This window comes from Fukomys damarensis, unplaced genomic scaffold (assembly GCF_012274545.1).
Source record: "Fukomys damarensis isolate Sample0158 unplaced genomic scaffold, DMR_v1.0_HiC HiC_scaffold_12, whole genome shotgun sequence".
In the NCBI taxonomy this organism is placed as follows: domain Eukaryota; kingdom Metazoa; phylum Chordata; class Mammalia; order Rodentia; family Bathyergidae; genus Fukomys; species Fukomys damarensis.
In genome coordinates this window covers 18303173-18318789 of record NW_022900924.1, presented here as the reverse complement: position 1 = coordinate 18318789, position 15617 = coordinate 18303173, and the positions used below count along the sequence as shown (strand labels likewise).

At 41.6% G+C, this 15617-nt stretch overlaps 1 protein-coding gene across 9 annotated transcripts in view; it reads left to right on the top strand.

Moving 5' to 3' along the window:
- The window catches only part of Clip1 (CAP-Gly domain containing linker protein 1), a 118915-nt gene that overhangs the window by 31978 nt on the left and 71320 nt on the right, over positions 1-15617 (top strand). For all 9 annotated transcript variants that reach the window (XM_033762458.1, XM_033762459.1, XM_010604358.2 and 6 more), the window contains exons 2-3: positions 5317-5505; positions 8965-9536. In XM_033762458.1, coding sequence (XP_033618349.1) covers positions 5421-5505; positions 8965-9536 — 657 coding nt within the window. In that variant the 5' untranslated portion in view covers positions 5317-5420. The remainder of the gene's footprint in view (positions 1-5316; positions 5506-8964; positions 9537-15617) is intronic.

Here is a 15617-nt window from a genome sequence, read left to right as displayed (position 1 = left end):
TAGTGAGACCCTGTCTCAAAAAAACCAAAAAAACCAAAAAAAAAAAAAAATAGGGAATAGGAGTGGGAGACTAGGAGACTGGTTTTGTGATGGATGGAGTCTGAGGAGAGCCTCAAAGAAGAGAGGGACCTCAACTTGCCCCAGATAGACACTTGACTAGACACAGAAACACAGTTTAAAATGTATCTGTGTGATGCATGTATAGATTTATTAGGCAGAATTAGTAAGAGAAAGTGGGATGGGACTTCAGTTTGAGCTAAAAGATCAGACTGGCCTGTTAACAATGAAATAGGATCAGCTTTTTTTTTTTTTTTTTTTTTTTTTTTTTTTGTTACTTAGGATTGAACTGGGATTGAATTTGTGCTGGGGAGGCAGGTGATAGAACCACTGAGCTAAATCCCCAGCCCAGGACCAGCTTTTAAAGGTTGGAATAGACTAGGGCCTGTCAGTCCTGTCAGTTACAGGATGACTGGGGGCATCCTTGTTGCTTAATGAGGTGATGGTTTCTGCCTCAGGGCAGTCTGTTCTGTCCTGTGTGGAGCTTCCTTGGAGGTGGCCGAGTGTTCCTGAAGTCTCTTATCCTGGTGTCCTGGTCTTGATGGGGGAAGAGTGGTTATGTAAACAGGGCTGGTCAGCCTTGGATTGCAGGCTTTTATAGACCGTGGCTCCCTAAATGATTAACTGGTGAATGGGTCTGAGTGCAGAGCTGAGCAGGGGTCTGACTCAAGTCTTGAGGTAAAAATGAGACAGATATAAAATGAAGGTTCTGCTTTTCATTCCTTATTGGACATCTGTAGGCCCAAAAGAACAATCACTGGATTTTTTTTTTTTTTTTTTTTTTAGTAAAAGCAGTCCCTGACTGTCCCAGAAGAAAACACAAATCATGTTTTTAGTGAGTATCAAGGGCAGGAATTTGTTTGTCCTCTGTCCCCATGGTGACCTTTGTCTCAGTTTCACTTGAAATCTGTGATCACAAACCATGTTATGTTTGCTGCTGCTTAGGAGTTCCCTCTTGAGCTCCCATTTCTTCACTCAGACCTGTGATTTCTGTGTTCAGTTCTCACTAAGACTCCCAGAGCATTCTCCCTCCTTCAGATCCTCCTGCCAGTGAGGAAATGGAATAGTAGTTTTGTGTAGTAGTTTCTTCCTGTGGGAAGGTTCCCTTCAGAGAGCTGCTCTTAGGCAGAGCACCAGGTCCCAGGAGAGCTGCAGTGCTTCCTTAATCGAGCAGCACTTGTGAAAGCCCCCTAGCCTGGTGAACCCTGATTCTGTTTATCCATGAATGGGCATAATGATATCTGCTCATCCATCTTCACAGTGGAATTCCGAGGCATAAGGAAGGCACTTGTAAGTTGTGCTGTGTGAACTCTTGGTGTCCTACCTAGCTGTAGGTCATCCGAGTGGTGTCACAATCTTGATGTGTGGCGTCTCCTAAATTTGAATGTTAGGTTAGTGGGAAGGGCTTGGATTCTCTATTCTCATCTCTGCTTCTGAGCTGCATGGCCTAACAAATGAGAAAATAGATACCTGTTAGTTTCTGAGGTATTCTTTGTGTACGAAGGAGTAATAAGAGCAATTAATCCACAGTGCCATCAGACTCAAATGGGATAATGATACATCTAAAAATCATGTGTAACCTATCATGTCCACATCCAGTGTTATGGTCCTTACATGTTGGAAGGGTGGGGGAGAGCTCTGTCCTATTTTGGTCCGAAACCCTTGATTCGATGAATACAAGTATGAGAAACTCAGATATCTCCGTTATGAGGTAAGAAGTCCGTCCTTCCTTCCTTCCTTCCTTCCTTCCTTCCTTCCTTCCTTCCTTCCTTCTTTCCTTCCTTCCTTTCACTTGCAAGTCCACTGAGCTAAGTCCCCGGCCCTCCTTTTTTTCTTTTGTATATTTTTTGGAATTAGTTTTATGTGACATTTGCTGAATTTGAAACATGCAGAAATATTGTTTCTTGATCACTACATTTTATGGGTACCAGGCCCAAGGTTTGGTTCTTCTGTTTCTTCACGAATTGCTTTTTTAAAGCAAGCCTGGCATCCCATCTGTTAATAATGCATGAAGAAACTTAAATTGGAAGGTTTTAAAATTCACATTGGTGATATTCTAATTCTTTCATTGAAACAGACTTAATTAAAGTTCCTCTTTTGTTAGGTTTTGATTGAAGTTCCATGCTTTGGAATACAGGTAACTCAGGTGGACTGAGCCGTGGGATGAGGACTAGACAGGGAAGGCATGGACTGAATTTGTGAGCATTCTTTTGTGTATAATACCCACATGGTTCTGTGTCTTGGGCTGAGGTTTGTAGATTGTACATTTGTGAGTTCATGATGTTGGGTACAGGATTTGAGACTGGCTGAGCCTCACCTAGTTAGCTTGGTTACTAATTGTGGATTTCAGAACTTTTCTCTCGTGTGTACTTAACCTGAGCCCAAGAATTTGCTGCTTTGCCTTTGAAAAATACTTTAAGGAGCACTTTGTCCTTTCTTGTTGTCAGTGTACTTATTGCCAGGAGACCTGTTTCTCCTCTGTCTGTTCTGTTCTTCCCTACCTGACCCTGTCCCTCCATGATGTTGGGCAGGGTGCAGGGGAGGGACTGCCCGGAGAATTTCTGTGCTTGGCTCATTCCCAGCTTCCTCAGCTTCTTTGGACACATAAATACCCTTCTCTGCAGAGACTAGAGACGTGGCTATCCTAAGGCAGTCATAGTGTCCAAGCCAGTATGAGGACAGTAAATAAAGCAAGTGCTTTCAGACTCAGCTCAGAGGCATCAGAGCCTCTGAGGGGGCCTGGACTACCACCTGGACCTCACTTTTTCTCAGTGGCTGTGGTCATGATGTGGGTAAGGAGGAGCTGGGGAATTTTGTGCTTATAACCAGGATTGGCAACTTCCATCTTCAAGTTAGTTCTTTTTCTGTTAATCAGAATCTTCTCTCAACAACTAATCTTTCACAATTTAATTTACTTTCTTGTATTTTGGGGGGGGCACCCTGGATGGGGACCTTTCACTTGCCAGGCAGGCAGCAGAATCACTGAACTAAATCTCTGGCCCTGATCTCTGACATTAAAAAAAAAACAAAACACCTTGAGCTAGGCTCCTGCAATCCCAGGACTCAGGAGGCTGAGGCAGGAGGATCACGAGAGTACAAGGCAGCCTGAGCTACTTAGTGAGTTCAAGGCAAGCTTGAACTACACAGTGAGACCCTTTCTCAGAACAAAACAAAAAATTCCTTTTGTCATTGGGCCCTCTCTGTAAGCATAGAGACTACTGAGTGAGGCTTCTGAAGCAGCTGTCTTGGTTTGATTTCTCTTTGTTCTGTATTATCTCTTCTTTTTCTTTTTCCCTTTGCTGGGAATTGAACCTAGGGCCCTAGCACTGAGCTACATCTCCAGCCCCATTTTAGTTCTCTCTCTCTCTCTCTCTTTTTTTTTTTTTTTTTGGTGCTGGGGATTGAATTTGGGCCCTTGCCCTTGCAAGGCCACTGAGCCAAATCCCCAGCCCCCAGCCCCATTTTGTATTTTGAGATGAATTTGCCAAAGCTGGGCTCAAACTTGTGATCCTCCTGCCTCAGCCTCCCAGAGTACAGGCACATACAACCATGCCTCCATCATTCTGATTATCTTTGAATAGAAAAACTTACATGGCTGTATTTCTTTCTTTTTTCTTTTCTTTTTTTTTTTTTTTTTTTTTTTAAAAAATAAAAAAAAAAAAAAAAAAAATTGCAGACTGGTTGATTTAAGACAATAGAAATTTGTTCTCTTAAACTTCTGGAGGCTAAAAATCCACAATCAAATGTTGTTGATACGGTTGGTTCCTTCTGCAGGCTCTGTGGAGAATCTATCTTGTGCCTCTCGCCTAGCTTTTGGGGGCACCAGCAGTTCTTAGTGTTTAGACACAGCAGCCCATTTCTTTCCACTTTTGCTGACCTGTGCTCTTTTTTGATGGGAAGTGTAAGACCCACCCAGATAACCCAGGATGATCTCTCCTCAAGGTCTCTAGTTTAATTACATCTGCAGAGATGCTTTTTCAAGATAAGGTCACAGTCACATTTTTTTGAGCATGGCATGCACCATTCAGCACATTGCAGTGGCCATGCAGGCTCTTCTGCCATTGCTGGCCAGGGTCTTTGTAAATGCCTGATGTTCCTCCTTTTTTGGGGGTGGGGTATGGGGGATCGAACTTGAGGCCTTGTGCTTGTGAGGCACCACTGAGCTAAATCCCCGGCCCGGCCTGGCATTTTTATGGGGAGACAGGACCGGAAAGTGCAGACTGCTTCACTGCCCAAAACAGTATCAGATAGTTGGGAGTGGTTCTCTTTGATTGGATTGTTTTGTTCTTAGATATTATGTCTGGAAATGTTTTCCTTGCACTTTCTGTGGAGGTGAAGAGGCTGTGACAAGATATTATTTTGCTTGAGCTCAGAAAATGAACATTTAAACCAGATCTTTTTTTTTTTTTTTTTTTTTTTTTTTTTTTTTTTAGTCTCACTATGTAGTTGAGACTGACCTGGATTGAGACTGACCTGGAACTCACAATGTAGCCCAGTTTTGAACTCACAGTGATCCTCCTGCCTCAGCCTCCTGAGTGCTGGGATTATAGGCGTGCACACCATGCCCAGCATTAAACCAGATCTTGATGGAATCAGAATATGTTGTTTCTCTAAGCAGAACAAAAATAGTTTTACTTCTCTTCCTAGATGGAATCTTTCTTCCAGAGTTTGAACCCTTCTCTAGTTCAGTGTACACATAATTTTATACAACAATTTGTACAATTCTACAGATCTAAAAAATATACTGTTAATACAGACTTGTGGTAATGCAATTTAAACAATATGCAAGTATATGTGTATATATATATATAGTTTTTTTTTTTTGGTACTGGGGATCGAATTCAGGTCCTTGTGCTTGCGAGGCAGGTGGCTGAACCACTGAGGTAAATCCCATGCCTGAAGTAAATGACTTAAAAACTGAAAGCTCCCTTGCCCTCCCCCCATAAGATTGGTGCAGATTTTCCTGGCCCCTCTTTGATGTGGTTTGTAGGTACTGTACTGAGCTGGTAATACCAGCTCATGTAAACCACAGTGGATATATTGCTAGAGCCTTCACTGCTCATCTTTAGAATAGTAAATCACCTTTAAATCCATTTCAGCAGGATCTTAACATTTTTTATAGCCAAAGTCCTATGTTCAGTGCAGAGATGCTTATGGTAAGGAAAAGTTTATGCTGTAAAATGTGCTTTAATAATAACTGTTGTTCTTAGGTTCTTTTGTATATAGGTCTAAAATTGTTTTTAATGTTTCCCTTTGCAGATTTAACCCTGAGACTGACTTCACTGTAGAAACACAGTTGTATCAATGGTTGGGGAAAGATAGTGGTGACAGGCACAGGAGAAATAGCTCTGAAATACCAAAAAATGAGCGTGCTGAAGCCAAGTGGGCTTAAGGCCCCCACCAAGATCCTTAAACCTGGAAGCACAGCCTTGAAGACACCTGCTGCTGGTAAAGCTTTATGTTTTTCCTTTTTCTTTCTTTTTTTTTTGGGGGGGTACTGGGGATCGAACTCAGGACCTTGTGCTTGCCAGGCAGGTGTGGGCACTGCTGAGCTAAATCCCCAGCCCTCCTTTCTCTCTCTCTTTTTTATACCCATATATTTTTTTAATAGATAATTATCCTGTATGAAGCCTTCAATTTGAAATCTTTAAAACAGAAAACCTTGTAATCACTCATATTCTTGAAAACATTTAAAAAAAGTTTGGATTAAAAGGCAGAAATTAAAGCTGGGCCTGGTGGTACATGCCTATAATTCCAGCACTTGGGAGGCTGAGGCAGGAGGATTATAGGATTACTGGGAGTATGAGGCCGGCCTAGGGTCAGCCTGCTGCACTACAAAGACCCTATATTTTTAAAAAGGACCAAAATTAGCTAGGTATGGTGTTGCACACTTGTAATCCCAGCACTCTGAGGTGGAAGGATCACAAGCTTACAATAAGTTCCAAGCCAGGTGGACCTGGCTAAAAAACAAAAAACAAAAAAAACTTGTTTTAAAGGCAGATTTTGGGCTTGGGAATGTGGTAGCTCAATAGTATACTGCTTGTCTAAACATACACAAGTCCTAGGGTTCAATCCCTAGAACCTCCAAGTAAAAAATAAAATGAAGGCAATTTTTCTAGATGTAGTGGCACATGCTGCTTGTGAGACTGAGGCAAGAGCATCACTTGAGCTCAGGAATTTGGGACCAGCCAGGGAAACATGGCAAGACTCTATCTCAAAAAAAAGAAAAAAAGAAAAAGAAAAGAAGAAAAAAGCTGTGTATGGTAGCACGTGACTATAATCCCACCACTCAGGAGGCTGTGGCAAGTGGTCCACCATGACTCAGCCTGGACTACATGGTGATACGTTGTCTCAACCGAATAAAAGGGCCTGTAAAGTAGCTCAGTGGCTCCATGACTGCCTGACAAGCTCTAAGTCCTGAGTTTGATCCCCATTATGGGGGTGGTAGTGGGGAGATTTTTACATCTGGATGTCTTAATTAATGAAGAATCACCTCCTTGTAGGTTATTCTTTTTCATATTTAGATGATTTAGTGTAAGGTGTTAAAATAATTGGCAAGTCACTTGAGCTATTTGATCCCTACAATATTATTTCTTTGTTTCTCCTCCCTGTGTCTTCCTAAACTCCTTATGATCTTTCTCCTTAGGGTTTAGAGAAAATTAAGCTTAGTCTTCCCTGAAAGTCTTAGGACACTAACTAATCCCCTGGCTGGCAACTGAGATCAGAGGAGCAGGCAGGACAGTGGCTCAAATCCAGCTGAGTGAGGGGAGCCTTCTCAGACGTATTCTCAGTCCATTCGGCTGCTGGGAAACAAATGCCTTAGATGGGGTCATTTATAAACAGCAGAAATGTGTGGCCTCCAGCTGCACTGCTTCCGGAGCCTGCATGACTCACTCACTCCTTGTCAGCCAGGCCTCATGCAGATGTCACTTCCTCCAGGAGACCTTCCTCACCAGTTACCTGGTGAGGCGCTTTACCCCTGTCTTCCCACTTCTAGACTCCAATCTGTCTGAGGACACAGAGGGTGCTATCTTGCTGTATTCCCTGTCATAGAACAATGCCTGAGGTAAGAGATCAGTGTACTCGTGCAGAGTGAATAAGTACATTATTTAATCTCATTTAAAAAGTCCTCCAGAAGATGTTACTGCCTTTTATGGATGTGGAATGAAGCAGAGAGGTCACGTCACATAGTGAATGACAGAGTAGGGATGTGTGCATCGCCAGTTTACACTCATGCCGTTGGATGCCTGCATAATGAGTTTCTAGTGTAAATATCCCATTTCTGGGAAACTTGTTGATAGTGACTGCACAAAGTTGTATTGCCTTAACAGGTGTTTGGCCAAGTGCTGTCTTTTTTTTTTTCTTTGCTATGATTTCTACTTCTACCATCAAAGGAGTAGAGTTCATGTACTCTGCAATAATGTTGGCCAGGGTCACAATGCTGCATCCTCTGTGTCATCAAGCTTAATCACAAGTCTCTGTGATTAAATGGTGTCAGTTTTATCTGCTTTAATTAACTATTCCAATATAAGAATAGTGCTCATCTCAGTGGATCTGTGGGTATCTGCTCATGATGATCCAGGGTAGAGGATGGAATGAGAATATCAGACCTGTAAATACACATCTAGGTAAAGGACTAAGCTTTTCCTTGCTTTGACTTAGTTCCCTTGGTTTTTTTTGAGATAGGGTCTTGTTATGTGGTCCAAGCTACCCTTGAACTCACTGTACACACATTCCTCTTTTTTGGGGTAGACATTCCTTAATGACTGAATTCTGTTCCTGTTGCTATGTCATTAAATGGATTGGCCACTAAATAAGGAATTGTATATAGTATATACAGTACAATATTCAGAACAAAGAAATGGTCAGAGGAGGGCCTGGGATTTAGCTCAGTGGTTCTGCCTACCTGCCTTTCAAGTACAAGGTCTCGAGTTTGATCCCTGTACCAAAAAAAAGAAGAAATGGTCAAAGGAAACTCCACGTATAACTCTTAGATGCAGTACTATAATGTATAACAGAACATGAGACTACTATACTATACAGTACAATGAGCAAAAATTAAAGTAATGTATAAACAAAGTGTACCATATAAAAGAAAGACTTTAAGACTCTATAAATAAGGTATACAGGGCTGTACAAAAAAAAAAAAAAAAATGGGTTCAACAGAACATGAGACTACTATACTATACAGTACAATGAGCAAAAATTAAAGTAATGTATAAACAAAGTGTACCATATAAAAGAAAGACTTTAAGACTCTATAAATAAGGTATACAGGGCTGTACAAAAAAAAAAAAAAACATGGGTTCTAAGTACAAGTGGTGGGTCACAAGTCTGAAAAGCACACCTTGGTCAGAAGTCCAAACAAGTCAAATGAATATCAGGCTGGCCTCAAACTCATGATCCTACTGTATCAACCCCCATTATGGCTTCTAGTCTTTTTTTTTTGAGACAGGGTCTTACTCTGTAGTTCAGGCTGGCCTTGAACTCATTATGTAGCCCAGGCTGGCCTCGAACATGAGATGATCCTCTTGCCTCACCCTCCTAAATGCTGGGATTACATCCATGAGCCAGCATGCCCGGCTACTGCTTTTAGTCTTAACTAAAAATGGGATAGGCTGGGGATTTAGCTCGGGGTGCTGCCACCTGCCTTGCAAGCACAAGGACATGAGTTCAATCCCTGGTCCTAACTAAAAATGGGATAAAACTCACCCCCACCTCATTGAGTTTTAGCAGTATTGAAAATGGTAGTGATGGATCAAATACTCTTCCTCTTTGCTTAAAAAGAATTAGAACTCCTCTGTAAGAGTTATGGGCTAGTATTGCTGTGCTTTTTCTAGTTTTTTTTTACTTTGTTAGAGATTAGCTTCTTGAATATGAAATTAACCTTTCTGTTCTTGTTTTCAGTTGCATCTCCAGTAGAAAAAGCAATAGCCAGTGAAAAAGCCTCAAGCACTCCATCCTCTGAGACTCAAGAGGAATTTGTTGATGACTTTCGAGTTGGGGAGCGTGTGTGGGTGAATGGAAACAAGCCTGGATATATCCAGTTCCTTGGGGAAACCCAGTTTGCACCAGGCCAGTGGGCTGGGATTGTTTTAGATGAACCCATAGGCAAGAATGACGGTTCGGTGGCAGGAGTTCGATATTTCCAGTGTGAACCCCTGAAGGGCATATTTACCCGCCCTTCGAAGTTATCACGGAAGGTGCAAGCAGAAGATGAAGCCAACGGCCTGCAGACGGCTCACGCGTCCAGAGCTGCTTCACCTCTCTCCGCTTCTGCCGCCAGCGCCACAGGCTCCTCCCTGGCCGCCCCTGCACACCTTCCCCAGAAGTCCTCCCAGCCAACAGCCAAGGAGCCTACAGCCACACCTCAGATCAGCAACCTTACGAAAACCGCCAGTGAGTCAGTCTCCAACCTTTCAGAGGCTGGCTCTGTCAAGAAAGGAGAGCGCGAACTCAAAATCGGAGACCGAGTGCTGGTGAGTCAGCCTTGTGCAAGTCTTACTGCCTTCCTAGCTGTGCCTTAACTTTAATATGCAGCTCTTTTAAATAGGAATCTTTGATTTAGAAATAGAAAACATTTTGGCTGTAAAGTTAATGAATTAGATATCTGGAATGTTTGATTTAGACTTTTGTTCTTTTGCAGTGTTGGGAGTTGAACTGGGCTTTGCACATGCTAGGCAATCACCCAGCTGCTGAGACACACTGGAATTTTTGTAATTAAAAATAAATTATTTGACTGGAAGTGTAGCTCAGTGGCTTAGCGTGAGAAAGGCTGTGGGTTCCATCAGGTATGTGCCCCATGCCTGGTTGATTTTTGTTTATTGTGTTTTTGTTTTTTTGTTTTTTTTTTTTTTGAGACAGGGTCTCACTATGTAGTTGAGACTGACTTGGAACTCACTATGTAGTCCAGCAGGCTGGTCTCAAACTCATAGTGATCCTCCTGCCTCAGCCTCCCGAGTGCTGGGATTACAGGCGTGAGCCACCACGCCCAGCTGATTTTTATTTCTTTGTGAGGAAATGCATTTGTTTTATTTAAAAAAAAGCTGCTATTTGATATTGCACTGTTTGTACTAAGCTTAATTTAATTGTAGACATTTAGATTGCTCCTGTTTTTTCCCCTGGAAATGAGATTTGAGCCAGAGAGCATAAATATTTAAAGGTACAGTAGGTATTACCAAATTGCAGCCCAAAAACTTTTACCATTTATGTTCTCACAAACTGTGCAATCCAGTGTGGTACAAGCCTGTAATCCTAGTCAGGAGGTTGAGGTAGGTGGTTAGCAAGTTTGAGGCCAGCCTGAGATCCTGTTTCAAAATAAAAAAAATTTTGGACTGGTGATTTAGCTCGGTGGTTCCACTGCCTGCCTTGCAAGCGCAAGGTCCTGAGTTCAATCCCCAGTACCAAACAAACAAATAAATAAATAAATAAATTTTTTAGCTGGGCATGGTGGCACACACACCTATAAACCCAGCAGTTGGGAGGCTGAGGCGGGGGGATCACCGTGAATGTGAAACCAGCCTTGGCTGCATAGCACTAGCTTGAACTACATAGCAAGACCCTGTCTCAAAAAGCCAAAAAAAAATGGGGGGCTGGGGAATGTAGCTCAGGTTGTGTGCTTTCCTAGCATTTTTGAGGCCCTAGATTTAATTTCTACTACTGCAAACAAAACAAAAATCAATGTACAAGTATGCCTTTTCTAGTAATTAGATCTCTTCTGTTTTTTGCAACTCTCTCATGAGTGGCTTAGAATCTCCAAGGCGAAAGGCCTGGTTGTGATGTTGCAGTTTGTTCTCCTCTGCCTGGTTCTTGTGCTCCTTGTGGGGTGGTATTTGTGCAGGGGGAAGCAATTCTTTGTGCTAACTCCTGCTTCCCCATTGCTGTTAGCAAAAAGCTCTGACTTTGTATGGCTCGAACTTGAGAAGACTTCATGTTGTTAAAAACCCTGCTAGCTGATATTGAGCTGTTTTCTAGCTTCATTCTTCTGAAATAAGAATTGCTAAAGATCTGATTTTTAAAAATTTATTTTAGTTTTGTTTTGATTTTTTTTTTTTTCATTTTCTGTTTCTAGAAGTCCTAAATTTTACTGAGCATAGACTTGTGGGGTTGTCTGGCAGGGCACTAGAGAGAACCTCACGGGCTGACGAGAAGCTGTGTTTTACAGTTTCCTCCTCTGCTGTTGGATTGGATCTCAGTGGGTCACAGCTGATGCCTATGTTTGTTCCCTGTTCTTTGTTGTAGGGCAGAGTAATGCATGTGCTTTCCTCAGGGTTTCTTTTGAGGCCACGTCATCTGCCCTTTGAATCTCACGCCTTTGACTTCGCTCTCTGTCTTCCTCATTCCAGTCCTGTTGCTTTTAAATTTTTGTTAAAGGAATTCTTGCTTATAGTTTAAAATGAGGTTTTGGGTACTTTTGTGTGTACATTACATCAGCAGCTTTTTGCCCACTCTTTGAGGTAACCTGATTAACTGCCTCCCACTTCTTTTTCTTGGTATTCCGGGAGTCCTGGATCCCCCAGAAGGCTTTTCAGGTGGAAGATGAAATAGTTGTAAGGAATAAAGTACAAATCAAGTGTAACTTTCTCATCTTTTTGCTAGAGTGTTTATGCATAATTATGTAAGCTAGTGTTTACTTTGTTTTAGGGTGAGAGTTGTAACAATATGTACATATCACCTGCTTTGGGCATATGGTATTAATATTTATTTACTTACATATTTGACTTTTTTGAGACAAGGTCTTATATGTAGCCCAGGCTGGCCTTGAACTCAAAGCAATCCTCCTGCCTCAGCCTCCTGAATGCTGTGATTATGGGTGTGCACCATCATGCTTGGACAACATACTCTTGTTTTGGTATGGGGATCCAATTTGGGACCTTGTGCTACTGCGTGCTCATTTTTAAAGGATGTTTGCTTAATATCACATGTTATAAATTGGGAGGGCCAGGGATTTAGCTCAGTGGTTCTGCCACCTGCCTTGCAAGTACAAGGAGCCGAATCCAATCCCTGGTACCAAAACAATTGGGAGAAACAAAATGATACTAAAAGGGAATGGTTAAAATAACAGCCTAGAGAAAATGTGACCAAGATGGCAGCTGTATTTCATTGCAGCTGTATTTTCATCTAGTAAACATGCTGGATGTCTGGGATGTGCCAGGCATTGTTTATAGGTGTTGTAGATTTGGCAGTGACCAAAACCAACACTGTTATCTAATGAGGTGTCCTATTGAATTTTAATAAACTCCAGATTTCTTCCTTGGACCTAATAGGGCCCCACGTGATCGGACCCTGTCCAGGTTTCCTTTTCTTGCCGAACTTTCTCATCCACTTCAGCTGTGCTGATCTCTTTATGGTTTCTCTCTTCTTTTTCTTTTTTGAGACAGGGTCTTGGTAGGTTGCCCAGGCTGGGCTGGAACTTGGATCATCTTGCCTCAGCCTCCCAGAGCTCTGGGATTACAAATGTGCAACACCGCCTTGGGCTTATTGTTTCTCCTGTCTGGAATACTCTGCTCCCAGGTCTTTTCCAGACTGGTGCCTTGTAGTCATCCAGTCATGGTTCATATGTCCTTAGCTACTTCCAACCAAAGACTCTCCACAGCAGCATCAATTTAACCTTGTTTTTTTTTTTTTTTTTTTTAAAAAAAAAAGCACTTGTTGCTGTTGGCTGTTACCTTTGTGTTTATTTACTTGCAGTTGTCCATTTCAGAATTTGAGCCCCATGAAAGCACCGAGACTTTTACCTCATTCACTGTTATTCCTGCACTCAGGGCAATAGGAACCCATGAAACTTTTTTTGTTTGTTTTTGTTTTTTTGGTACCAGAGATTGAACTCAGGACCTTGCACTTGCTGCACCCCGGTCTGAGATATTCTTGAAAGAATTAAAAGGTTTTTATTTTTGGTAGCAAGAACTGAACTCAGGACCTTATGCTTGCCCTTTGGGGCCGTGCTGCTGAGCTACATCCCTGGCCCCTGAAGGATTTGAACATAGTTACTTTATGCCCTGAAGGAGAGGAGAAAAACTAAAGTATGAGAACGGGAAATAGGCTTGGGAAGCAGCGTCTGTGAACCTGGGAGTGAAGTTTTTTTTGCTTTTTTCATTAAGTTTATTGGTACATTTTAGGTACACAATATGATGACATTCATCATTGGGGATTTGTACCTTTACTTGATTTATCTTGATTCTCACTTTTTCCCCATTCCCATGCCCTCCCTTCAACTCTTCCGCCCCTCCTTATTTATGTAGACTTTGTTTCCATTTTTTCCCCTTTCTCATATTTATTCTTTTCCCTTCTTACGTCCCCTTCCCCTTCGGACCTTTTCTTCCTATTTTCATCTTAAATATTATACCTTTTGGTCCTTGTTTACACTTTCAGTTTCTCACACCAGAGAAACTATTCAGTATTTACATGTGTGTCCTATTTCACTTAAGAATATGGCCTCAGTATGCGTCATTTAGCTGTAAATGTCTCTAGTTTCTCATTGTTTATGGCTGAGTAGTACTCCATTTTATTTAAGACTTACATATTTATCCAGTCTCCAGTTGATGGGCAATTGGGCTGTTTCCAATTTTTAGCTGTTATAAACTGTGCCACTGTAAACATGGGTGCACATATATTGCTGTGGTATGACTTTTTGGGGGGGTACTGGGGATTGAACTCAAGACCTTGCACCACTGACCTAAATCTCCAGCCCTGGTTCTTTTAATTCTGTTGGGAAGATACCCAGATGGGGAATAGCTGGGTCAAGTGGGACCTCTAATCCTAGTTGTTTGAGGAATCTCCATACTGGTTTCCACAGTGGTTGCACCACTCTACACTCCCACCAATAGTAGAGTAGAAAAGGGTTGTTTTTAACCCCATAACCCTCCAGCATTTGTTATTGGTTGATTTCTTGATAGCAGCCATTCTTTCTGGAGTGGGGTGGAATCTCAGCATGGTTTTCATTTATATCTCAAATGACCAGTGTGAAGATTTTACCTTTCTCTGTAGGAGAATTGCCCAGGAGAGCTGCTCACTGCTGGCCTCATGTCCTGTTGGGGTCCTTATGTGCCCTGCACTGGCATAGAGTACCCATGCGAGCTGGCTCACTCCACATACAGGTGATTCAGTTTTAAGTGAGGGCTACATTTGCAGTTGGTAAATATTAGCCATATTTACTTTTTAAAATAAGCTGTTTAATTTAGAATGTGGTGAATAAGAAGCCATCTCAGCAGGCCGGAGATTTAACTCAGAGATTCTGCTGCCTGTCTTATAAGTGCAAGATATTAAGTTTGATCCCCAGTACCAAAAAAAAAAAAAAAAAAAAAAAAAAAAAAAAAAAGCCACCTTACCAAATTTCGTTACTAATAAAATTCCTCTGAAACAATTCCTTATTACCACTCACGGGACATTTTATAGCTTTATAAAGACGGTGCGATGCAATAAAGGACTTGTTGATGACTTGATAATGAATAGCTCAGAGAGCCCTGAGAGGATGGAATGTTTCCTGTTTCCAGCTGGTGGACACCTTTATTAGCTCAGTAGAATTAGTCAATTATTTTAATTTTTCTGCTGGAGTTCACAGGAAGGGTCTCTTTCCACATCATTTTATAGAACCTTCTTGATGCAATAATTACTTTTTATAGGAAAGATTTGTCTGAATTTCTCTTTCTCAGTGGCCAACACTGTATTCTGTTTATCTTTGTATTCCAAGTGCCCAAGAACTCCAAATACATGTTGAATAAATGAGAATTTAAAAATCTGAGATTTACTAAAGTGTGAATATGGTAACTTGGTTTTCTTTAGTTGAGTTTGTAGTTTAAAGTAATTTTGTCTGAAAGCTGCACATGGTGGTGCATACCGGTAATCCCAATACTTTGGAGGCTGAGGCAGGAGGGTTGCTGTGGTTTGAGCCCAGCCTGGGCTTTATAGTGAGTTCAGGGTCAGCCCCAAATATATACCAATACCCTGCCTCAAAAAAAAAAAAAAATTTTATCACCAGTGGTGACATCATTTCTGTTTGAGGTTGACCAATGTGAGGGGCTTTGTGCTTATATCCTGAGAGAAAAGAGAAGACATTGCAGTTATCAGTGCTTGCTGTGGAAATCTTTTTTGTTTGTTTGTTTGTTTGTTTGTGAGACTAGTTTGGGTTGGCCTTGAACTTGCTGTGAAGCCCAGGCTGGCTTTGAATTCATGGTAGTCCTCTTGACCTATCCTGTGGAGTGCTGGGATTACAGGTGGGTGTTGCCACACCTGGCACTTTTTTTGATCCAGTGTTGAAAATGTCTGTCTTGATTTCTTTATTTATATTGGGGGTCAGCCTACAACCTATGCAGTGAGCTATATCCCCAACTCTTAAAAATTTTTTTTACTTCAAGACAGTCTTGCTAAATCACTCAGGCTGGGCTTGAATTTGTGATCCTCCTGCTCCTACGGTGCTACAATTATAAGTATGGACTATCATGCCTGGCTCTTTAAAAATTTATATGTATTATAATATGTTATTTTGGTGCTGGAGATTGAACCCAGGTCTTTACACTGAGCTGTATCTCCAGCTCTTTTTTTTTTTTTTTTTTTTTTTTTTT